The 25,884-nt window shown below is 32.1% G+C and overlaps 1 protein-coding gene across 1 annotated transcript in view; it reads right to left on the reverse strand.

Annotated features, from left to right (window-relative positions):
* LOTGIDRAFT_107278 (hypothetical protein) overlaps positions 1 to 21,447 on the reverse strand; it is a gene marked incomplete at both ends in the record, with an annotated part of 39,935 nt that extends 18,488 nt beyond the window's left edge. The window contains 26 exons of the mRNA XM_009064047.1: positions 366 to 527; positions 876 to 987; positions 1,353 to 1,520; positions 1,789 to 1,893; positions 2,200 to 2,355; positions 2,732 to 2,881; positions 3,271 to 3,453; positions 3,736 to 3,865; positions 4,324 to 4,439; positions 4,627 to 4,702; positions 4,927 to 4,987; positions 5,381 to 5,472; positions 5,743 to 5,842; positions 6,544 to 6,701; positions 6,985 to 7,062; positions 7,372 to 7,492; positions 7,797 to 7,905; positions 8,385 to 8,558; positions 15,871 to 16,012; positions 16,474 to 16,619; positions 17,795 to 17,981; positions 18,140 to 18,248; positions 19,170 to 19,326; positions 19,504 to 19,641; positions 20,177 to 20,373; positions 21,141 to 21,447. Of these exons, the coding sequence (XP_009062295.1) occupies positions 366 to 527; positions 876 to 987; positions 1,353 to 1,520; positions 1,789 to 1,893; positions 2,200 to 2,355; positions 2,732 to 2,881; positions 3,271 to 3,453; positions 3,736 to 3,865; positions 4,324 to 4,439; positions 4,627 to 4,702; positions 4,927 to 4,987; positions 5,381 to 5,472; positions 5,743 to 5,842; positions 6,544 to 6,701; positions 6,985 to 7,062; positions 7,372 to 7,492; positions 7,797 to 7,905; positions 8,385 to 8,558; positions 15,871 to 16,012; positions 16,474 to 16,619; positions 17,795 to 17,981; positions 18,140 to 18,248; positions 19,170 to 19,326; positions 19,504 to 19,641; positions 20,177 to 20,373; positions 21,141 to 21,447 (3,634 nt within the window). The remainder of the gene's footprint in view (positions 1 to 365; positions 528 to 875; positions 988 to 1,352; positions 1,521 to 1,788; positions 1,894 to 2,199; positions 2,356 to 2,731; positions 2,882 to 3,270; positions 3,454 to 3,735; positions 3,866 to 4,323; positions 4,440 to 4,626; positions 4,703 to 4,926; positions 4,988 to 5,380; positions 5,473 to 5,742; positions 5,843 to 6,543; positions 6,702 to 6,984; positions 7,063 to 7,371; positions 7,493 to 7,796; positions 7,906 to 8,384; positions 8,559 to 15,870; positions 16,013 to 16,473; positions 16,620 to 17,794; positions 17,982 to 18,139; positions 18,249 to 19,169; positions 19,327 to 19,503; positions 19,642 to 20,176; positions 20,374 to 21,140) is intronic.
* Positions 21,448 to 25,884: the final 4,437 nt, after the last annotated feature.

A 25,884-nucleotide genomic window follows, 5' to 3' on the forward strand; every position in this document is an offset into this window, starting at 1 on the left:
CGCTCTGATTTATACCAGTTGAAAATCTAAAAAGGCGCTTATGAATAAGTCATAATAAATTCGCCCTTTTGCCCCGATTTTTGTAAAAAAGGCCTATAAAACAAACTATTTATTTTGTATGGCGTTAGGTCCTTCAGGTCTGTAGTTTATTGGGCAGATAAAGATAAAGGAAAACACTGCATGATATGTCTCCTCTCTCTATCCTGAAATTGACGGCCCTCTAGTTTCATTTTACTAAACACTTCTCATTCTTGAAGAAAACAATGATACAAGTCAAAAAGATTAGCATGGAAAAATGTTTAGGCATTTGAATAGAGTTAAAAACAGGACGCTGTACAATATCCTATTTACAAACCAATACTAACCAGCCATAACTAGTCTATCTACACTTGACCTTATCATCTTTAATTTCAGCCAATCAGGTAACAGTAAGGCTTCCTCTGAGGTATCCAATAGAAACGCTGTCGGTAGCGTTCCTTTCTCTGGAAACCACATTGACAGGAAATCATTGAACTTATCCTGCTCAGCTGAAATACAATGGAATTGGTTACTTTACCAAAACTCTAAACTGACACACACCCAATATCACATTTTGTTGTCTGCCATTGTGCTCTGATTGTTGTTCGATATTAAGAGTTAGTAAGTTATAACGCTCCACTCATTTAAAGCTGTACCCACCTTATTTTGAATTTCTGGATACTATTGAAATAACTTTATCAAGATGTATAGTGCTGAAAACCTACTGTTTGGAACACCATTTATCAGAAGTATAAGCATGTATAGCTATTATTTATTTTAGATTATAACATAGGTAGAGTAATATAAATATATAACATACATAGCTATTCCATAACCAAGTCTGGTATAAAACCTACCTTCAGGAGCACCATATGTCAACAATATAATCATAGCGTGTACAGCTAATATATGCATGGTGGCTGATTTTCCTGATGGCCATTGTAAGATGATCTGATCTTGTGTATTGGACTGAAAACATAACAACAAACGTCCAAATAACTTTTCATCATATTAATTTAACAGGTACCTGAGGGCTGTTGATATGGAAGATTGCACTGTGCAACTGGGTGTCTAATAAAGTATTATTATCATACTGACTTCCTCAAATGTCTATTTTTGGCTAGGATCTGACTATCAAATAGAGAAAAATTTGATCAAAACAGAGCACAAACAAAACTAGGATTCCTACCTTAAAAGAAGAAAAAAAATAACTTGATAATATTATTGAACACTGATAGACAGGATTAAGTCTCAATTCATGTTTTTATCAGCTCATCTCCCATCCCCTTAATTTATAATACAAGGTATCAAAATGTAACTGTCATCAATCTTACCCAGTTATAAGCTTCTTTATCTTGTTCTGTAGCTTTGATAAGATAGTTCATATATAGATCTATCAAAGCAGCTAGAGTCTGATCTTCCATAGGAGTTCGTTTAGATCCTTCAGCTGGTAAAATATGATTTATAATTGATGTTCTTTCTACTATTAACTGTGCCATGTCCTAAAATCAAATAATTCTGAACGTTATTTTGATTCATAAGACATATACATGATATTTGAGTCAAAATTGTAGTTAAATTGATTATGATGTAGATTCAAAATTCAAGTTCATCAATTTAATGCCAACTATTGTGTCACAATAACATTTAAAGTGACTGACAGAAACATAAAATCATAATATTCAAATTGTATCTATTTAAGGATTTCTTATTTTAAGTCAATCATGTCATGAGTCAAGCAAGTTCAAAGATAAAGGAAACTCTACTTACCAGAGCTAGATTATCTAAATCTTGTAAAGTTTGATCCATAGCATATCTTGACAGGAATATTATATAGGCACTGATTAAATTAGGGTTTGTTTCTATCTGACACGCCTGAAAACACAGAAACTATTAGTAACTGTTAACAATATAGTTTTGAAACTTCCAAAATTCAAATTAATAGCCCTTTTTGTACATGGAATATTCACTGCATCTTGGAAAAAGATAATCATAACACTTATATGAAGTGTAATTAACGACAAGCAATCAATCAATCACATATGAAAACAATTCAGTTACTTGGATCATTTTGAACATTGCAAACATTGCCCATTAGTAAATCTTTGTAAAATCCTTTGCTTTTATCTTTAACTTGAATATGTAGGCTTTGATTTCAAATATAGGATAACAAAAACTTACACTGCGTAAAGCTAAGCATGTTTGACCTTTGATCTCATGGAACTGTGGAACAGACGGTAAATGTTTCAACAACCATGTATGAGTTGTCTCCTCTTCTTCTGTTTCCATGGCAACATCTTTATCTAATTCTGATCGTGATACCACCATTGATAGACCCTAGATTGGAAAAAAAAGAACTATACTGTAGAGTTGATAAACAAATCATTAGTAGGACGAACTTTTCTTAAACAGGGGGATATTCATAATCATAAGACAGTGGTTATGAACTGCTCTAAGCAGAAAATAAAAAGAAGCTTTACAATGTAAAATGAAATAAACATTACATCTTCTATCACTCATTTGTAAGAACATTGTACATGTATGCCATACGCTAATCAAAATTTGTCATTTTATAATAGCAGATCAGGCAAAGACACCATTCAAATAGAGATTTGTTAAATATTTTATAGAACATAACAAACAACTACATGGACTGGTCTCCTAGTGTTAACACACAGGTTTGGATATTTGTCATTTTCAAAGAGTGACCTACCCTTATAGCCTGGGCTCTGGAACTAGACTGTGTTGATGACAAACGTTGTAAGAAATAATCTAAAACTTCGTACATGGTTCTGGAATCGGAACTCTTATCATGAACCAAAGCCTGGAGTCTGCCTAGTAGTTGTTGTTGTTTTATTCTTTTCTATATATAGTAGACGAAACAAGTTAGCCATTATTCATTAGAAATCTGTATTTTATATCTTATGTTCAAAAGCAAATAAGCAAGTCTAATTGAGAAGTCTCACTACAACAATCAACTAAATGACAAAACCTTGTCAGAAAAAGTTGTTTTAGCAATGGTGGTCGAAAAGCTAATTCCACATGATAAAGACAATTCTACAATGGTAAGATTGATATAATCTAAATGAATAATCAAAATCAGTTGAAAAATTATTTTTGAATAGATAACAAATTGTATCAAATTGTCTGAATAAAACTTTGCAATTTGCCATTCATTTTCAAACCTGATGAATCTTTATTTGAAAGACAAGAACAATAGAGCTTTTGACAAACGAACACTCCACACTCCACCTGTTTTTTGCGTTGTTTATCAGCCCGTATAGAATCATCATCTGATAAAAATTCTACTTTATTTTCTTCTTCTTCAGTTTCATGGAGTAAAAATTCACACAAACATTGTATTGGTAGTACATCTAATGAGCCTTCACTAGACTCTACTAGTTCAGCTAACCACGGCATAGACTGAGACGTACCCTAGAATAAAATGAATCAAATGATACAGAACTCTCAGTACCATTACATGCTCCTAAAAACACAGCAAAATTGACCCAAACTCAATAATTAGTGAAGGCAAACAATTCTATTCCATTTTACCAGCAAAACTTCAGATCATCATTAAATTTCATTAAATCATTTAAACATTGAGCATTGAGTCTGGATACATCAATATAATGATGTAACTCAAGAAATTTTCTTATTTCTTAAAATAAATAACAAAAAAGATATACCACAATAAAAAAAAGGTTGACAACCAACCTGTCTCTGAATGACATCCAGTAAGAAATCAGGGTTTCTGTTTCGACATAACATTTGTCCTATCTTTAGATTACTGTTTAATATTTTCAACTGTTCTAGAACTTTACCTGGTGGATTTCTAGCTATACCACTGGAATAAAATATAAATGAGCTATAAATCCTACTCTTATATAGGGTAACTGAGGAGGGGAGAAGCCATGGAAAACAATTCTACAATGGAATCTATGTTGAGATAATAAATAATCATGTCAATTGATTTTCAAACCAGCTAATCAACATAATTGCTTGTGACCATTATATGTATTCTCATTAACATATACACTAACATTGTTATTTGTTTTTAAACATAATCTCCAAAGATACACATGAAAAATATATATGCATAGGCCACCAACCCGTTTCTTATGAGAAATGTCCTTTTGGTTGGTTAAATTTCACTACCTCTAGTTAGATAAAGTGAACCACCGTACTTTATCGATAAGGGAACAAGAGATGAATATAAAATATAAGATAAAGTGAACCACTGTTCCATCTATGAGTTGATAAGGAATATGGGATGAATATGGGATGAATATGGGATGAATGTACCTAGGGTCCATGGTAGTTAGTTGATTAACTAAATGACTATTAACTTCTGTTATAGTAGTTTTACCAGCTAGATGTGTTTCAAACTCTATAATCTCCTGTACTTCTTTCTGATGGATCTACAATATATATATATAAATACAAAGTATAATTCATTAAGTTTTAGTAATATCAGAGCTGCAATCTACCCCTGTCACATCCCTGTCATTGACATCATTAGACTTTGACTACCAGATGGTGGTGTGGAAGGTCTCCATGTCATAGGAATCTAAGACAAATCATCATGCATTGAAATTGGCCACATACCTGTCTCTCTCTGTTTTTGATATCTTCTATCAATTTTTCATCAGTAGCAGTGGTTGGTGGGGGAAATTTATAATTACTGCAAAACAGAAAAATAAAAAATAAAATAATTATTTTACTTTAAACCAAGAATTATTTCTACTAACAGTTATATTTCATAGTAAAAGTAAAGATTCAATGATTATCAAAACTCACATTGAATATTTTTGTTAAGCCAGCTAAATCTGAAAGTTTTGTTAATGTATATCATTAGATTAATTCAAGTAAATAACACGAGAAAACAAATTTGAATAATTTTCTTACTTAGTCATGACCATCTCCATCAGAACTTTTAATGTAGGATAATTATCCCAAGCTGCTAGACCTATAACACAAAAATAGAAAATAGTCAAGCCATATCACTTCATACAAAGTATAAAAGTTACAATATAATCAAATTTACAAACTTCCATGATACAAGAAAGGTGACTATTGCAGTCAAGGTATGACTATGAAACTCGTAATAGCTTGACATTTTAAATCTGATAAAAAAAATATCGTATTGTGTCTAATACATCAACAAGTCAAAGCTTACACATCTTTGTGAAGTTACTAACAATAACTCCCATATTGAAACTGTACCAAAGTATACTCAGATTTGAGATTGCATTAATCAAATCAAGTGTCATCTAAAATAAGAAGATCAAAGTCTCTATTGCATCAAAAAGAAATATTGAAAGACAAACAGATCACATTGGTGCGTTAAAAGAAAACTTACCAAAGGTACCAGGATTAAAAGCTGTCAGAGTAAGTAACATAGACCAGGCTTTCCAGTATAGAGCTGAAATAGCTAGAGTAGGGGGAGTATACCTAAAATAAAATATAATTTATAATTGTATGAATAACACATAAAGTTCAAAAATGGCATGGCAAGACATCTTAGAAATCTTAAAAGAAGACACAAGAATTACAGGAATCATCAAAAAAAAATAATCTAAATTCAAAGATAAAGGAATCATGTTGATTACAAGATTGTTATAGTCAACATGAGAAACTTTCACTATATTCTGTGAACATTTTTTTGAAACATTATTTGAAATGTGGCTTAATCAATGACACATATGAAATTAAAAACCTTACCCTTTAGGTAGAGTGATATTTTCAGGATATCTGTAGGTACAGAGGTTTAACAAAGCATCTATTAATTCTAATCTTTCTACCTGTAATACTTCTAAACCCACTGTAATACAAACATATTGGAGTTTTACACCCTATATCTTACTAGACTCATACAGTAATCTGAACGTCATTGGGTACCCTTAAATAGTTTCATCACTAAAAATCATTGTTAAAAGGAAATGTGTAAGACTGAAAATGATTGTATTATTCCTCTGTTTTGACTATTTTTCCTAATCATTTATTCTAATTACAGAAATCAAACCTTTTCCCATTGAATTCACATATAGAAAGTCAAAAAAATATCACCATATCAAGAAATATATTGGGCACAAATGAAAATGCTTTGAAGTAAAAGATAGTGGACCACAGTAATATACGCCCACCACGGCATGCGGATGGTAAAAATTCAAGATTTTGGGACAAGGGCAATAACTCTGCTTCTAACGGTCGAAAATAGCTCAAATTCGAATTTGATCTTCGTTTTATGAATATGTATACACATATCGAATTTCATTTGATTCCATCAAAAAATCTAGTTTTTAGAGCGTTTACAAGCAAATGTTGAGACGGACGGACGGACCAACGGACGGACAGGGGTGCCGACAATATAAGTCCACATAGAGAGATAAAAATCAAGAAGTATCTAATCATCAAACCAGCCTATAGTTAAATCATTCATGATGTTAGAAACTGACAATCCTTTAATCTAAGTAGTCTGCAGGATGAAGAAAATGTCTCATGTATGAGTCTAATATAACTTACACTCCTGATTCAGTCCAGCAGCTCGTTTGATCAGCTGATCAGCAAGTTCCACAGCGTCAACTGGAGTGAGAGGTAACTCTCGAGACAGACCTATTACTAATATTCTCATTAATGTATCTTCTAACACAGGAGATTCAGTTGATAGTCGTAACATCATACTGGAAATTAAACACTATATATAACCTTGTTTTTTATTTCAAATTAAAAGTATGATAGAAATATTTATGTTATGAGCATACTTTCACTGGTTGCTTATGTATCTATTCATATCAAAGTATACCTCTGATTAACCCGTAAGCTTTCAAACTGGCATTTTCCTTTCCAGTGATCTGCTGGTTTAAAAATGTTTCACTGTATATGTATATACAATGATTTTAATAACCTGCAGGGATAACAATTTAACATGGGTTTGAATATTGAATGGTATTTGGAATCTCTTACTTCCTATCTCCCTCTGGTGGCCAGTTATCTTTATTATAATAATGTTCTACACTTTCCATAAATAGAACTTTATGTAAACTGAAAAAATAAATAGTATTTTATTACCTCCATGTTTAAAGAGCACAATATATTACACATCATAAGACATCAAAAATAAATTTTAGAAGCATCAACCATTTAATTTTTTTTAATGTTTTTTTTTTAATTTAAAAATTTTCTACTGGCTAAAATTGCAAATGCAATCCAGGAAAATGTAGGCCTAGTTTTCTATTTCATGAACAATTGCTCTGTGACCTTGCATTCATTTCTCGAAAATTCAAGCAATCATTTTTGCCAAATGAAAGCCAAGATTTTTTAAAGATTTTGATTCAGAAACACTATGCTTACCAATGAACATATTCTGTAGGTTTATCTGACATTAGTTTAGGTACTGTAGTATGTAACCACCATACACAATCTCTCTGTATAACAGATACTTGGTTCTTAAAACTCTTGATAACTTCAATATCTGAAATTTCACAGGAAAGATTATAAATTTTTTTTTTCTTTTTTTTCACATAGTTTAAGAGATTAGGAAAATTGCAAGTGAAAAGTTACTAATCCAAGGCACTAGCATAGCACATCGTGGCATGTCGCATGTCACATTGTCGATTCTACATATCTAATTCCCATTACATTATTAGCATTGATGAGAAAAAACAAATCGGTGATATCAAATGAACAGTATAGGTCCAAGAGATATACAGTTGAACACTCTAACGATACCATATAGTAGAAATGAATGTCCAAAAAACACATTAATAGGTACAAACCTTTGTTATCTCCTCTTGCTATAGCTGCTACAGCTTCTCTGACACTAGGTGTCACTCCTAGTAGTATAGACAGGGTTATCAAGTCTGTTATGGATAGAACATATCTCTCCTAAAACGACCATTAGATCATTATTATAAGAAATGCAAAGAATGAGGTTAAATACCTTTCAGTTTACATCTCCAAGGTTTAATTAAGCAAAGAGTCTTTAAGTCTTATATAAAAGTAACAGTAATAGATTCAAGAAGAACTTCAAGGACAGTATTGTTTTGTGAAGATGTAAATAAATGAGGTACAGGGTTCATAACAGTGCACTGCCCAGGATTGAGTCTACATCTTGCTCGGACCTGTGTCTTGTATATATTTACTTCTCCTAGACTAAACCTCGTCTTTTTGAAATGAAGACTATAATATAATATTCAATGATTAATATGCAATGCAAAATGACAGGTACTTATGACTTTAGGATATCCTAGATATAGTGTTAGAAGTTAAAACTCTAGGATATCCTCTACTCTACAAGCATATTACAAATACATGTACATAATTCATGTTAAATTTACTCAATATTCATAATAAAAATATCCTACCACTTCTATATCACTAAACTTTGGTTCATTTCTCTCTGTCATCAATCCCAGACAAAATAACGTAAAATTAAATTCATGTCGTAATGATCGTATAATCTCTCGAAATAACGCCCGTAACGCTCGTAAATAATCATCTTTATTGGTTAATAAATCTTGGAATATTTCCGCCAATATCTAGAAAATACAATACACAAAATATATTAAAGTTGAGCAGAGATATTTCTGATTCAAAATATAATCACTAGACCTGTTTGTCACAGATCTGTGAGCTTCCAAGCTATTTTACGTGTTTTACAATAACAGTTCGTACAACATACATGGGAGTAGACTGTCAATGTTGTGGAAATATTTCAGTAGTAAAAATAGCTTTGGTGGACCAGATTATAAATTATAATAAGAAAGTTTAAAATTTCTCATGAAATATATCAATATATCAAATGCTTATCGACAGATACATAACCACTCCCTTTGACAATTTTGCAAAATATTTTTTAATAATCATAATTGATAATTTGGCCTCTACCCATCTACAAAGTTTCATGGAAATCAAATACAAAGTTAGAATTTTGACCAAAATTCAGTATAAAAAGTTATCAACCAAATTTTTGAATTTCCAAAACTGCAGTCTCCTTGGAAGTTTTTTCTACCACACACAATTTTGATTAAAATGGAACAAAGAATAAGCATTTTATGGCTGATTTCCAAAATTATGTTCATTAGAACTCAAACAAGGGTCGCCCTCTTTATCAAAATCACTTATTTCTAAAAATGCATATTTCGGACATCTTAAATAAACACTTGCTTAAAAGCTAATGAAAAACACAATACATAAAATAACATCGAACTAAATGTTGAAAAGGTCCAAGTTCATATGATATAATCCTCCAAAGATACAGCAGATAAGAAGCAAATTACCCATTTTCAGAGCAGTATAAAACAAAAAATAATGTACCAAAATCAAAGACAAGTTGGGAAAGGAATCATGCAAAGACAGGCGAAATTCAAAGAAATGGCAAGGACCTCGGTACTTTTCTAACTTTTAAAATAAATTTGAGAGCAATCAGATCAAAAATGTTGACTGCATTGATTTTTTAACATTTTTTGCCTTTTTCAACATGGTGGCTTAATGGATAGAAATTTGCATACACAGCAAAAATACAAAATGAAGATATTCATCATACAAATTTGCAAGTTTTCAGTCATTTTTTTGCTCGTTTGGAAATTTTAGGTAAATGTTTTTTCGAAACCTTAATTGATAATTTGGTACCAACTCACCAAATTTTGTGAAAATCAAATACAAATTTAAGAAAAGAGAATTTGAACTAAAATGCAGTACTTTTGAATCACCAATTTCTGAAACTATAGTCTTTTCAGAAGTTCTTTCAAGACTACAAAAAAAGAATTTGACAAAAATTGAACCAAAAAAAAAGCATTTTCTATCTGATTTCTGAAATCACGAAGTTTTCCATTTGTAATCTGATGTCTGTAAATAAATCTAAAAGCTAATTTCGAGATTTTAAATTTACTACATCCACAGTCTACTGACAATTTGAACTCTATAATCTCAAAGATTGCAGACAACTTGAACTCTATAATCTCAAAGATTGCAGACAACTTGAACTCTATAATCTCAAAGATTGCAGACAACTTGATCTCTATAATCTCAAAATTCGCAGACAACTTGAACTCTATAGTCTCAAAATTGCAGACAACTTGATCTCTATAATCTCAAAGATCGCAGACAACTTGATCTCTATAATCTCAAAGATTGCAGACAACTTGATCTCTATAATCTCAAAATTCGCAGACAACTTGATCTCTATAATCTCAAAATTGCAGACAACTTGATCTCTATAGTCTCAAAGATTGCAGACAACTTGAACTCTATAATCTCAAAGATCGCAGACAACTTGAACTCTATAATCTCAAAGATTGCAGACAACTTGATCTCTATAATCTCAAAATTCGCAGACAACTTGATCTCTATAATCTCAAAATTCGCAGACAACTTGATCTCTATAGTCTCAAAGATTGCAGACAACTTGATCTCTATAATCTCAAAGATCGCAGACAACTTGAACTCTATAATCTCAAAGATTGCAGACAACTTGATCTCTATAATCTCAAAATTCGCAGACAACTTGATCTCTATAGTCTCAAAGATTGCAGACAACTTGATCTCTATAATCTCAAAGATTGCAGACAAGTTGAACTCTATAATCTCAAAGATCTCAGACAAGTTGAACTCTATAATCTTGAAGCTAATAAGCTCAAAGATTGCAGAGAAAAATTAATGCTACAAGCTTAAAGATTGCAGAAATGAACTCCATGAGCTTAAAGATCTTAAAAGCTGAAAGATTTTTAACAAGTAGACGCTATAAATTTCAAGACACGCTGGATCATAAAAGCCAAAAGGATGATATTACGTGAGTGGACTAATATTCAAATGGCCAATAATATGGTAAGGTTACAACATGTATGGGGTGTGAATAAAAGAAAAGCTCAATATTACATTATGAAAAATTTTGGGGGAAATGTACAATTAAATGTACGGAAACTAAAATTCCCCAAGTATGACGCATTGAAATGACATAGTTAAGTACTAAGAGATGATAGATCCTATTTAAAGATTGTGGGAAACATGTATACCTTTGTGAAAGCTTGAAGAATGTGAATATCAAGTGTCCTATGGTTTAAGCTTGAAGAATGTGAATATCAAGTGTCCTATGGTTTAAGCTTAAAATTGTGAACATATGTTATCCTACAGTTTAAGCTGTAAGATTGTTAACAAAATAATGGACAAGATAGTGGACAACAGTTATCTTGCTCTGAAAGCTTAAAGAATCTGCACAAAGAGTATTATACTGTGTAAGTATACAAAACAGAATTAATGGAGTTTTACATCTTACTTGGTGTAAGTTTAAGCTTGTTGACATTGAGTATCATACTGTAAATGCTTAGAGATTATGCTTAATAAAATGGGAATCAACAGCATATAAGCATAAAGTTTGTGGACAATGGATATCCCACTTTAGAAGCTTAAAAAAATAGGATAAGTGTACATACAAATAGTAGATTAGAAGCAAGATTTACTATTTCAGCTTACAGTTGTGGGTGAATTCAGCCAAAATCCCAAAGTGTTACTGTAAATTTGACAATAACTAAACCTACGACATAAATCGTGTCTAATGATATAATATAAACTTTTCAAAGGGTGTGGTTTAGATAAATATGTAAACATTAAATCATACATAATGATGAATAGTGTAAGATTGTTAGTTCTTTGTCTATTGTTTGTGTTTAACTCTATGTGTAATTGTGAGAAGGATGCGTGTAGTTTAAAACTGTGTAAATGTTCACTGAATAATGTAGAATGTAGTGATAGTAATCTAACTTATATACCTGTTCTTCCCAGACGAACCACTAAGTTGTTTTTTGATAGTAATCATCTTCCTTTGATCAATGAACATACTTTTTTTAATATCACACACTTGAATCTAGAGGTGTTAACACTTCAAGATTGTAATATCACAACTATTACTACAAACACTTTTAAATTTATAAAACATTTAAAACGATTACGACTCTCCTCCAATCCATTGACGACAGATTCTTTGATAAATTTATTTTCTGATTTGAAAAATAGATCCTTTCAGTCAATAAGCTTTCAGCGAACCGGGTTACAATTTATACCTGAAGGATTATTTAAAAATAATTTTACTTTATTAAATCTTAACATTTCTAGGAATTCTCTTAAGATCCTAAATCTCACAGAATTTAACTCACTCGGTCTAAAAGTTTTAAAAGTTGAATATAATTTAATCGAGACGGTTGTAATGGATAAAATGGACAATTTACAAGAATTATATTTAATTTCAAATAATATTAAATCACTTCCGAATTTTTGTCATGATAAATCTTATTTCCCTTCATTGACCTATTTAAATATACAGAGTAATTATATTTGTAAGTATGTTCCTCCATATATGAACTGTTTAAAAAATCTTTCTGGATTTAATCTAAATAAAAACTGTATATCATTAGTTAAATCTGGATCATTCCAAGAGTTATCTTCTCTTACCATCCTCAGTTTGGCACAACAAAGAAACTCCAAACATGCTTTAAAATTAGAGAGAAGCTCTTTTAATAATTCAAATCTTGAAAATTTAATCTTACTTGATAACAATCTTAAATTAAGAAACATTGATCCAGCGGCCTTCAGTGGATGTCAAAATGTCAAATTTCTGAAAATTTCTGGTAATCATTTGAATGACCCAATAACTTATGATACTAAACTATTAGATAAAATCTTGTCACGATTGAGTTCTTTGGAACTATTAGATTTGTCACACAATCATCTAGATGAAGTACCAACATCCATTCAAAGTTTCAACAAACTCAAGTATCTTAATTTATATGAGAACGCAATATCAAACTGGAAAGACAAATTTTGGGATGGAAACAGGAATTTAACTGACTTAGATCTTGGTAGGAATTCAATAATAAAAATATCAAAAGAGATGTTTCCTGTTAAATTTAGGTCACAATTAAAAACAATATCACTTCAATATAATCTGATAGATTGTATCTGTGACAATGTTTGGTTGATTGAGTGGATTAAAAGAGATCATAATAAATTTGAATATTATCCACATGGATATAACTGTGTAAATATGACAGAGCGAATTTGTTTAAGAAACAGTCCTTTATATACGTCAATAACTGGAGTTTGTTGTGTTATACTTCTTTTATCTATCCTAGTATCTATTTTTTATAAATATAGATGGTTTATCAAATATCAGATATATATCTGGCGACATCAACCCAAACTCTTGAACAATATGGCAGAACAACAGTACCTCTATGACGTGTTCGTTTCATACTCCGCTGAGGACGATTGGGTCTTGGATGATCTGGTACCACATTTAGAGGTAAATGAGGGCATGAAACTCTGTATACATGAAAGAGATTTTCAGCCTGGCAGATTGATACTAGATAATATTGAAAAATCGATTGAGAATAGTCGTCGTGTTTTAATTATATTAAGTAATAATTTTGCTCAAAGTGATTGGTGTCAATTTGAAATGACTTTAGCTCAGAAACATGTTTTAAATCGAGCTATGGAACCTTTAAGTGTAGTTTTATTAGAAGATATAGACAGTGAAAATATGAGCAATTCACTTCATGCTTTATTAAAGACAACTACTTATATAACTTGGTATAATGATGCAGAAAATATTCACTTGTTTTGGGACCGACTGAAGAATTCCCTTATGTAATATATTTATATAGCCTTATTCTATATAACTTTAGAATAACTTAGAAATTCCCTCATGTCTTGGTTTATAATGAACAAGGCTTGTACTGTACAAGTTTTGTGCAATTATTCCTCACTGTCTTTGTGAATTCTTATGCATTTTACTTAATGTAAAACCATATTGCTAACAAAACAGTTCTACTGAATGGTTTGATTTATCACCAACATCATCGCTGTTAAAAACCTATGTCTGAAATGATAAAACAGTCTTTAGTGACTAAAGTACAAATTTTTTCATATTGAAGAAATTTTATCAGTTTGAATTCAATTATATATATATATATTATTTATGCTGAGTAATTTCATAAAATTTTTTGAAATCAATATCAATAACCCAAATACAACAAATAATTAAATCACACAGCTCTAATCAAGGGCAAAAAAAATGTTGACAGCTTTTTCCTAATGCAAGGGCAATAACTCAAAAACCGTGCATCGAAAAATCATCAAGTTCAAACTAGTCCACGATCTCATCAATATAAATGATCAAACTAAATTTCATAAAAATCGGTTGAAAACTGTAGCTTCTATTGTGTTCACAACAAATTTTGAAGCGTTTCTACAAAGTCAAGGGCAATAACTCAAAAACCGTTATAAAAAATGCGTCAAGTTAGAACTTGTCCAAGATCTTATTAATTTCAATGATCATACCAAGTTTGATCAAAATCGGTTGAAAACTGAAGCTTCTATAGTGCTCACGTACACATTTTACAAAGTCAAGAGCAATTACTCAAAAACTGTTCATCGAAAATGCATCAAGTTAGAACTTGTCCGAGATCTTATCAATTCCAATGATCACACCAAGTTTCATTAGAATCTGTTGGAAAAGGTAGCTTCTACTGTACTCACGAACAAATATTGATGTGTTTTTACAAAATCAAGGGCAATAACTCAAAAACCGTTCATCGAAATTTCATCAAGTTAGAACTTGAGATCTTATTAATTCCAATGATCACACCAAGTTTCATCAGAATCGGTTGAAAACTGTAGCTTTAATCCTGCTCACAAACTATTTTGAACAAATTTTGACGTTTAACAAAGTCAAGGGCAATAACTCAAAAAACGTTCATCTAAAAAGATCTTATCAATCTAAAGCATCACACCAAGTTTGATCAAAATCAGATAAAAACTGTAGTCTCTATAGTGCTCACAAGAAATGTTGATGGACGAACTGATGGACAGGGGCGACGACAATATACGCCCACACGTACTTCATTTCTAGCATACGGACACAAATCATTACACAAATCGTTGAAGCCATAATTGGGGATGTTAAGACCTAAAATTAATGAAATATGTAGAGCAAAATCAAAAAGTTAAGTTTTTAGAACATTGAAAACAGGTTTACAGTATGTTCAAAATAAACTTAATGATTTCATGAAAACAATAAAAAAATTTAAAAAGTTATAATTAGTGCAAAAAATAATCAACAAAATTTTCGAATTTCTGAAACTGCAGCCTTTTCAGAAATTCTTTGAAGATTACACACAAAAATTTTGAGGATATCAAAAATAAATAAATAAATAAATTTTGAGGAAAATCAAACAAAAGTCTGATTGGATTGTGATGTCTTGAAATATATTTAAAGTCTATTCTATAACTTGAGACCTGTAATAAACAATTCACTTTATATGTAGCTAGAATAAATAGTAATAGAACTCTACAGACTAGACTTAAATTATATTGATTATTGCTTAAAACTACCTTAATTAATGTCTATATTGTTTCTTGTTGGTATATATTTTGTTTTGTTTTATTCTCTTGCCATTACATCTGATGACGACATGTGTATATTGTGTTGAAACGTTATGTGCCTAACCTTATTAAAGAAGTGTGTTATTTACCATAATACTGTCTTGTCAAAAGCTTATCAGTGTGGGGTCAGCGAAATGAAACAGAAACTTCTTTCCTGTTTCTTAATATTATGCAAATGAAGTTAAGCCAAGCCAAGCAGTGTGCATGGATGAAACTTTATCAAGGTAATGGTATTAACCTACTGTTAGACTACAATTGTCACTTATTCCTCTAAATGAACAACCTGAAAGTTATGTTTCTTGTCCCATCAGATTAACTACAGGCCTCTTCCATACCAACCACTCCATCATATATCAAAGACTGGTAACAGACTGTAAAAAGTCAGAAGACGTAAAGAAATACCAGTTGTCCTACCTTTGAAGCTTGGTCTGTAGAGGAACCAAATAAAACACCCAATAAAGACATATTATTGGGGTTTCTAGCTGTAGATAATTCATTATATATTGTTAGATTCAATATCATCTTTAGATTATCTGCATGACCACTGATTAACTCTCTACAATGCAAATGCAAACGAGACTTAGTCCTGTGGTCCAAATTTTGACCGTGAGATTTAGACCATACCTGTTGTTAATTTAGCATTAAGCAAACAAAACAGGGATCCAGTCTAACTTTTGTGCATCATAACATCAAAATTTAGTTTTTGTTGCTTAAGTCACATCAAGCATGTAAAATAGTTTTGAATATTTCTTATAATTGGATGGTGGACCAAAGCCAGATATTTCCACTTCTGTTGGCAATAAAACAAACTTTCATTATATCATTAACCAAATAGTGTCTACATATTATTCATTCTAAGTTTCATAAATTTGTTTTAAAAAGTAAAGAAGTATAACATTTTATAAACACTCAATGTGTAAAACATATATAAAGAGAGATATTGGAGAACTGAAAAGTTTACATTCAGGGTTGATTAGTGAGCAGGTGGATAAACAGTAATAAATACAATGAACCAACCTGACACAGTTTAAATAATGATTAATTAAAGGTTTTGTTTTCAGTCGTATCTTTATCACTTGAGCTATAACCTCTATATCAGCTTTATCATGATTTACACAGTTCATACAAACAGACATCAACAGATCCTGGGCTGTCCTGGCAAGCTGAAATAGACAATAAGATAGCTTGCTAGACAACACTGTTCATACAAACAGACATCAACAGATCCTGGGCTGTCCTGGCAAGCTGAAATAGACAAAAAGATAGCTTGCTAGACAACACTGTTCATACAAACAGATATCAACAGATCCTGGGCTGTCCTGGCAAGCTGAAATAGACAAAAAGATAGCTTGCTAGACAACACTGTTCATACAAACAGATATCAACAGATCCTGGGCTGTCCTGGCAAGCTGAAATAGACAATAAGATAGCTTGCTAGACAACACTGTTCATACAAACAGACATCAACAGATCCTGGGCTGTCCTGGCAAGCTGAAATAGACAAAAAGATAGCTTGCTAGACAACACTGTTCATACAAACAGATATCAACAGATCCTGGGCTGTCCTGGCAAGCTGAAATAGACAATAAGATAGCTTGCTAGACAACACTGTTCATACAAACAGACATCAACAGATCCTGGGCTGTCCTGGCAAGCTGAAATAGACAATAAGATAGCTTGCTAGACAACACTGTTTATACAAACAGACATCAACAGATCCTGGGCTGTCCTGGCAAGCTGAAATAGACAATAAGATAGCTTGCTAGACAACACTGTTCATACAAACAGACATCAACAGATCCTGGGCTGTCCTGGCAAGCTGAAATAGACAATAAGATAGCTTGCTAGACAACACTGTTCATACAAACAGATATCAACAGATCCTGGGCTGTCCTGGCAAGCTGAAATAGACAATAAGATAGCTTGCTAGACAACACTGTTCATACAAACAGACATCAACAGATCCTGGGCTGTCCTGGCAAGCTGAAATAGACAATAAGATAGCTTGCTAGACAACACTGTTCATACAAACAGACATCAACAGATCCTGGGCTGTCCTGGCAAGCTGAAATAGACAATAAGATAGCTTGCTAGACAACACTGTTCATATAAACAGACATCAACAGATCCTGGGCTGTCCTGGCAAGCTGAAATAGACAATAAGATAGCTTGCTAGACAACAATGTTCATACAAACAGACATCAACAGATCCTGGGCTGTCCTGGCAAGCTGGAATAAAATAGATTATAAAATAGCTCTCATTGTTTCTCCAGACATAAGCAGCTGCAATATAATCCTTGATCCTTGTGGAAATAATATAACTGGACCCTAGTCTTACCTTGGGATTCTGTAGCCACATTTCTAGTCTCTGACTGGCCAAAGTTCTGACTTCAGAGTAGCCACAAGTAGCTGTCATGAGTCTTATCAAGTTTCTAGCTGTAGCATCCATTGGTTGACGTCTATTTAGCTGTTCTCGGATTAAGTCTAAGATGTAGGACTCTATATGTTCTTGTTGACATGGGTACCTACATCATAGAAAGTTAAGAAATATAATAAATATGGTGTAGGTTTAATAAAGAGCAGACAATACCATACCCAAAAATTTCTTCAATTGGTTGAAGTTTGTATGACATTATTCTGATCTTTGTCTTCAGAAATTATCACAAAATCTTGAAATGCGTACCTTTCAAAGACAGGAACTGTATCTTCTGATAGGTTACTCTTAGTACTGTCTGACCCTTCAGATCCCTTCGATACTTCTTCTTCATCAAATAGATTGATCTGAGGACTAGCTGGAATAACAAATAAAATATTATCTGTATGGTTTTCCTGTCCACAGTGTGTCAGTAAATAGTGTTTGTATATTGCATGCTGCTCTTTATGATACAGTTAAATATCCTAAAATCCTATATTTGATATAACAATACTAAAATAGCAAAGTTGCTTTAATGATAAAACAACTGTAGTTGACAAATTCAGGTCACAGACTGGCACCAGCAGATGTTCCAAATCTACAAATACACATTTAAAGATGGGTTCCCTTATTTCAATTTATGAAAATGTAAATGGTAATACTTATATGAATAGAAAGTAGAGGAGTTCTAATGACTTGGAAAAATACCAGTTTGACTCACATGTCAATAATTAATTCATAATTAACTAAATTAGAAGAGAATTACCAGCTGAATTCCAATGAGTTACCGATCAAGAAAGGCCCATTTTTTTGTTTATCCAGCCTGTACATACATGGATATTTAAGATTTCATATTTATATGAAATAAGAACATAATGATATAATATGATTAAGAATACATGATAATTCATTAGAATCACCAATTAATCAAACAGTTTGCTTAATTTGACACTAGAAAACAAGGGAACCCATCTTTAACTCTTTAGGTGACTTGTGACCAAAATAGAAAACTATTGGTATATTGAATCTGATAAACACTGAATTAAGCTATCAAATATCTCAAATCAAATTCTATGAACAAGCAATAATACCACATCTGACATACAACTTTGATGAATTAATGTGAATACCCAATCATTAGCTGAGTGGTCATTAAACAGAAAGCCCTATAATGATGTGATATATAGGCTACAGTGGCAAGAGAAGTGGTTGTTACCATATCACTAAAGTCTAGGTTCAAGGTGTAGTGCTTACAGGGTTAACATTCAAAAACATCAACAGAAATATATAAATAACTTACAAGGACTAGTTTTCTCTCCACTAGGTTCACCAGAGCCCACCAATAGATTTTTAGGTGGAATTTTCGTCCCAAATGCTGTCTGGATATTCTCAACAAAAGTTTTACAGTCATCACGATCAACCCAGACTCTTTCCCCTAATGAATCTTCAACATATACCTAAATTTCAAACAGAGAGAAGAGTAAAACATGACTACATGATATCAAACAATCATGTTGCAATGAGGGTTTATTTTTTTAATGAAAAACCATGTTGCCTGAGATGCCCTAAAAGCTTGTCCTGCCCTGGAACAAAACAGAGATTCAAATTATAAATTTGTGATCTTTGAAACTTACCTTAACAAAGTTATCAGGCCAGTTTTCTTCTTCTGCAAAGGCTGATAACAGAACATTACACGCAAACACGGAGACTAGGGGATTTCCCTTCGATTTAAAATTGATGGACATGTCTCTCTTTAACAAACTACAAAATGCCTGAAAGAGTAAAATATGTTTAAGTAAGTTTATTAACATGTACTACTTCAATAAAGACATCTACTGCAAACTGTATACATTAGCTTACATAAACCAGTGAATATTAAACTGTTAATGAGTTAGCTTAATCATATTAAGTTTTTGTGTGAAGGGCCATATACAAAGTGAAACATCTATGGTTATCTGCCAAATAGTATGTGGACTCTCCCAATGGGAGGCATGTTTATAAACTATAAAATGTATTGCATTATACTAATGACACAAAAGCCTGAAAGATACCTAAGGTATGAAAATCGCTAATGAACAGTGGGTTACATAGACATATTTCACTTTTTATTTGTAATTCAAAAACTCTAATTTTCGCCACAAGGTCATTTTTAGAAATGTGTTTGATTCAAAATTCCTTTAACCATTTTCACCTGGGAGAAATCTAAAGTTTTTAATCAAAAATAAAAAATCCAAAAATATGTCATATGTGAGCCATCAGATTAATCAGGCATATCTCAAAATTAATTGGACAAAGAGCACAACTTACATCAATGACAACCTCACTACAGAAGAGAGCTGATTTGGTTTTAGCTAGATACATGACAGTCAAATACACAATAGGATCAGGTTTAGATCTGTTTAATTTCAGATGTTTCACAGAACCACATAATAATCCTTCTACTCTCTCATCATCTCCATCTATCTCAGCTTCCACAACTTCATTATATAAATCGCTAGATTTCACTGAAAATATACAGATTACATTATACAGATCACTAGATTTCACTGAAAATATACATATAACATTATACAGATCACTAGATTTCACTGAAAATATACATATAACATTATACAGATCACTAGATTTCACTGAAAATATACATATAACATTATACAGATCACTAGATTTCACTGAAAATATATATATAACATTATACAGATCACTAGATTTCAATGAAAATATATATATAACATTATACAGATCACTAGATTTCACTGAAAATATACATATAACATTATACAGATCACTAGATTTCACTGAAAATATAACATTATACAGATCACTAGATTTCACTGAAAATATAACATTATACAGATCACTATATTTCACTGAAAATATACATATAACATTATACAGATCACTAGATTTCAATGAAAATATACAGATTACATTATACAGATCACTAGATTTCACTGAAAATATACAGATTACATTATACAGATCACTAGATTTCACTGAAAATATACAACTTAATTGTACAGATCACTAAATTTCACTGAAAATATATATATAACATTATACAGATCCTTAGATTTCACTGAAAATATATATATAACATTATACAGATCACTAGATTTCACTGAAAATATACATATAACATTATACAGATCACTAGATTTCACTGAAAATATACAGATTAAATCATACAGATCACAAGCTTTCACTGAAAATATACATATAACATTATACAGATCACTAGATTTCACTGAAAATAACCACTACCACTTACCATCTATAGCAGACTCTTCATATGCATGTATAACAGGAGCAGGGGATGCTCGTTTATCTCCATCATTGCGTCCTAGTGGGGTGAAAGTCTGAGGTGATAATTTAGGTTTTTTACTACTGGTTGACAAGGAGCTACTTGATGCTTCTCTCTTTCTTTCATTTCCTGAAACTTTCCGACCGAGTGGTTGTGGGCTGGTGGATCTTTTCACTTCTGCTGTTCCTGTTTTACCCAGTGCTACAAAATCTCCCGACGGCAAGTGGCCTACAAAATATAGTAAATACTGTAGTTCGTAATGCACATTACACATCCAGAATATATGTCTGATTTTGTATCCTTGTACGTTCAAGGATGTAAATTTGAAAGTCAGCCTCCTGTGACAGCCAGTCATAATGTAAGAAAATCAATGGTGCTTATAGCAAATAATCCAATTATTCTGACTACTAGCAGATCGATCTTAAACAATTCATGATAAATAAAGATCAATAGGTGTTGATATTAATGAACGTTAGTGTGGATATGTTATTCTATGCGTGAAAGGCAAAATTAATCGATATTAACGAACGGTAAGTTCACAATTTGACCATAAAGTCTGTCCACACATCACAGACATAATACCGACAGCCATGAAAGCACACTGCAAGTAGACGTGAAAGGAAAGGGAAAAAAAAGCTACACACTGTCTACTCTACGTATTTGACTACAGACAGTAATGCACATCTTAATAATAAATAATCAAAATAACTAATGAATTTAGAGATCTGCTCAAGAACACACTACACAGCAATACTGATGATATTTTGAAGGAGGCTATCATTATCAATTGTCATGATGCCGATGATGATGGCAAAGCCGAAGTCAGAGGACAGGGATGTATGAGATAGTATCCTACCTTTTGATGATCTCTTTGCCCCAAGAACTTTGTTTCTTTCCATTTTGGTCTGTAGACTATTCTTTAAATTTGAAGTTTCAAATTACAATTTCAACTTTTATACAGAATTGTTTGAACTAGACTCCATTACAGTGGAGGGCTTTTCCCTCCATTTCTTTTAAAGAGCTCCAATGCAAGGGAGATAATAGGTTAAGATCAGACTACAGCTCTTATTGTAATATGGGAATCTTCAATTTCGTGAATCAGATAGAGGTGAATATTTTTTGAACGGTGGTGAAAAGGGTCTTTAAAGTGACAGATACGCCATTTTGGGGGTTTAATTTGAGTCTTATGTTACTGATAATAGTCTTTAGAGGTTCTAAAAATGTACGAAAATCGCATAATTCCTTCAAAAATATCTAAAACTAGGAATTTCTTTTTCTATTTCTATAGATGTGTCCGAGTTGTCTATAATATGAAAAAGGCCCGAATTGTCTTTAGTACTTGGTCCAAGCTGTCTTTGGTCCGAATCCGAGCCTCCCGATTCTGTTTCTCAATTTGCAAGTATCAGTTTAAATCCCTGTGTGCTTGACAAAGTTTATTTAATAGAGCTCATCTAAAGCTGCTGACACGTGTTTCATAAACAATCCTCATCCATAAATTTTTCAGAAATGGGGGGTAAATTTCCAAAACTAAGTGCAGAACAATTATAAAACATAACAAGCATAAAGATTTCAATAAAGTTAAGATAAAGTCACTTATGTCTGAAAAACTGCAATCGAAAATGTCTTATGTACATTGGCATGTCTATTAAATTACATTACATCGAGTTTAATTTTATATAGTCTTATGTGCATTACATTACGAACATAAATCTGTAATATGAATTACAATATAATATCTCAACAAGAATAAACTTGTTTATATGTGCATTACATCGAGCATAAACTTGTACGTGTCGATTACATTACATTGCAACGAATACAAACTTGTAATTTGATACCGCAAAATATAAAATAAGTATGGGATGTGGCTCGTTCCAACTTATTTTATCCTACTCCTTCGTTTAGACCAACACCCCTTGCCTTAAAAGCCCGGTAACGGACTCGATGAAGAGACGATGTTATTGGGTGATTAGCCTATTAAACAATACAAAGATAAACATCGGTACATCGACAGACACGGTAAAAAGTATATTAAAGCTAACATGAATTTCAAAACCGAACGTCTCTTTACTTAAACAACTTATACAAGCATCACGGTCAAATGGTCCATTCCATGTTATGTTTTTATAACTTTATTTTTTGTCATTTCACCAGCTTTAACGAGGGACCACGTAATAAGTGGCTCCTAAGGCGTCGACCAATCCAAGCTCTGTTACCAGATCGTACACCGAACACTTGTTGTTAAAGTAGGTGAATGATCGGCAAAACTGGAGTTGGAAACAAAAGCCAACACACTCTAGCCGACTTGTAGGATCATACACAGCCAGTGGTTCCAAGCTGCTTAGCAGGATCTTGTTTGATTTAAATAAATCGTACATTATACTTCTTGGACATTGTATGGTGCAGTCATTCACCAAATCTGTAAAGATAAATAATAGTAGAAAAGTGTGTTTTTTTATAGATCATTGAATTTAATAGGTACGGTTTGCAAGATAGTCCCACAACCCCTTCGAAACTATCGTGACCGGCAGATTGTTACTGTGTTTGGGGCAAACAGTAATTATTTCCCGTGACCAAAATGCCAAACAAGAGTGAATATATAGTAATTGTTCACAACGGCCAAATGGTAACGACCCTTATTAAGGTAACTTTTCTGACATTCCTTAACCTCACAGCTATTATTCTGGTAACAAACATTATTGTTTGGAGTCCACTACTATACAACTTTTAATCTCGATTTTGCCATACTTTGGACGAGATTTTGTTTAACGGAATAGTCATGCTTGTATGGATTTTAATTGTAAAATTTCAATTGGATGTCGATGATTCAGATCATTATGTAGGGTGGTCAAACTGGGCAAACTGGGCACACATTGGATGAAGTATTTCTTACAGCATAGCCTAGATAATATTCGTCTAAATGTTTGTTTTATTAATACATATACCCAATTTCAGATATACAGGACACTTTTCAGGGTAAGAATCCGACGCAAGATTCTCCTAAAATTAAACAAAAAATAACGTTCTGGCGTTCTAAATTATGTTGGACGTATTAAAATTTGCGAAAAATACTCACCTGATGGGACATTATCATCTTCGTTGATACAAGTATCGTGGTTAGCGAGGATGATATTATAATTAAGAATACTAAACATGACCAAACATCTGACAAGACCTCTAAATCCTGGAGTATTTGAGTTCCAACTGCCAACAGTAACATGTGTCTTACTTAATCCAAACATACCACAAGTATCGGATGCACTTTTAATGATGTCATTATTGATTATCAATGACACTGTTCCAGCAGAGATATCTCTTCTCATACCAACCAAATACCATGTACTGGTATTAAACATATTGTCTATCGCAATGGATACACATTTAGTACCGTTTGTATGAAATGCGTTCAGATTTATAACCGTTTCGCCTATGGTTAAATCAAAAACTGCCCGCGAAAATGAATCAGTTATTTGTATAAGAGAACCTGAAGTTGGATTCTGGACATAGATATTTATAACCAAAGTAAAGGTGGAATCAATCTCCGTACTATTAATTTCTAGGAACATTATAGATAAAGACGAACCATCCATATGTGTGGCATTATTTGGTAAATTTGGATGTTCGTTTCCAAATCGCAGGCAATCATGGTCATTTCTCTCGGAGGTTTTCAGATCCATAGTTAATCCCTTGTTATCCAACGCCCAAACATGAGATATTATTACGGTAGAATTACACGGCGGAACTGAAAATGAAGAATGAAGAATAATGATTTTAACATCGATTACAATGATTGTATATTAATAGCAATGATTATATATTGATTACAATGATTATATATTGATTACAATGTTTATTCATTGGTTACGAAGATTATACATTGATTATAATGATTAACATTGATGCCAATTTTGTATAACAATGATTATACATTGATGGCAATGAAATACATAAACTACAATGATTATACATTGATGGCAATGAAATACATAAACTACCATGATTATACTTTGATGGCAATGATTATACATTGATGGAAATAAGTATGCATAGATTACAGGGACGTAACTAGGGTCTGTTTCCCATGTAGCAAAATCCTGTTATATTTGAAGTAAGTTAGGTCCTTCGTCGTAACACTTTCGGTAGACATCAAATAAACGATAAATTTAACTTATTTTAATAACTACGCTGTTACTTATTGGGGATAACTTATTTTTAATAACTACGCTGTTACTTATTGAGGATAACTTATTTTAATAACTACGCTGTAACTTATTGGGGATAACTTATTTTAATAACTACGCTGTTACTTATTGGGGATAACTTCTTTTTAATAACTACGCTGTTACTTATTGGGGATAACTTATTTTTAATTACTACGCTGTTACTTATTGGGGATAACCTATTTTAATAACTACGCTGTTACTTATTGGGGATAACCTATTTTAATAACTACGCTGTTACTTATTGAGGATAACTTATTTTAATAACTACGCTGTAACTTATTGGGGATAACTTATTTTAATAACTACGCTGTTACTTATTGGGGATAACTTCTTTTTAATAACTACGCTGTTACTTATTGAGGATAACTTATTTTAATAACTACGCTGTTACTTATTGGGGATAACCTATTTTAATAACTACGCTGTTACTTATTGGGGATAACTTCTTTTTAATAACTACGCTGTTACTTATTGGGGATAACTTATTT

The sequence above is a fragment of the Lottia gigantea genome (assembly GCF_000327385.1).
Source record: "Lottia gigantea unplaced genomic scaffold LOTGIsca_6, whole genome shotgun sequence".
Classification (NCBI taxonomy): Eukaryota; Metazoa; Mollusca; class Gastropoda; family Lottiidae; genus Lottia; species Lottia gigantea.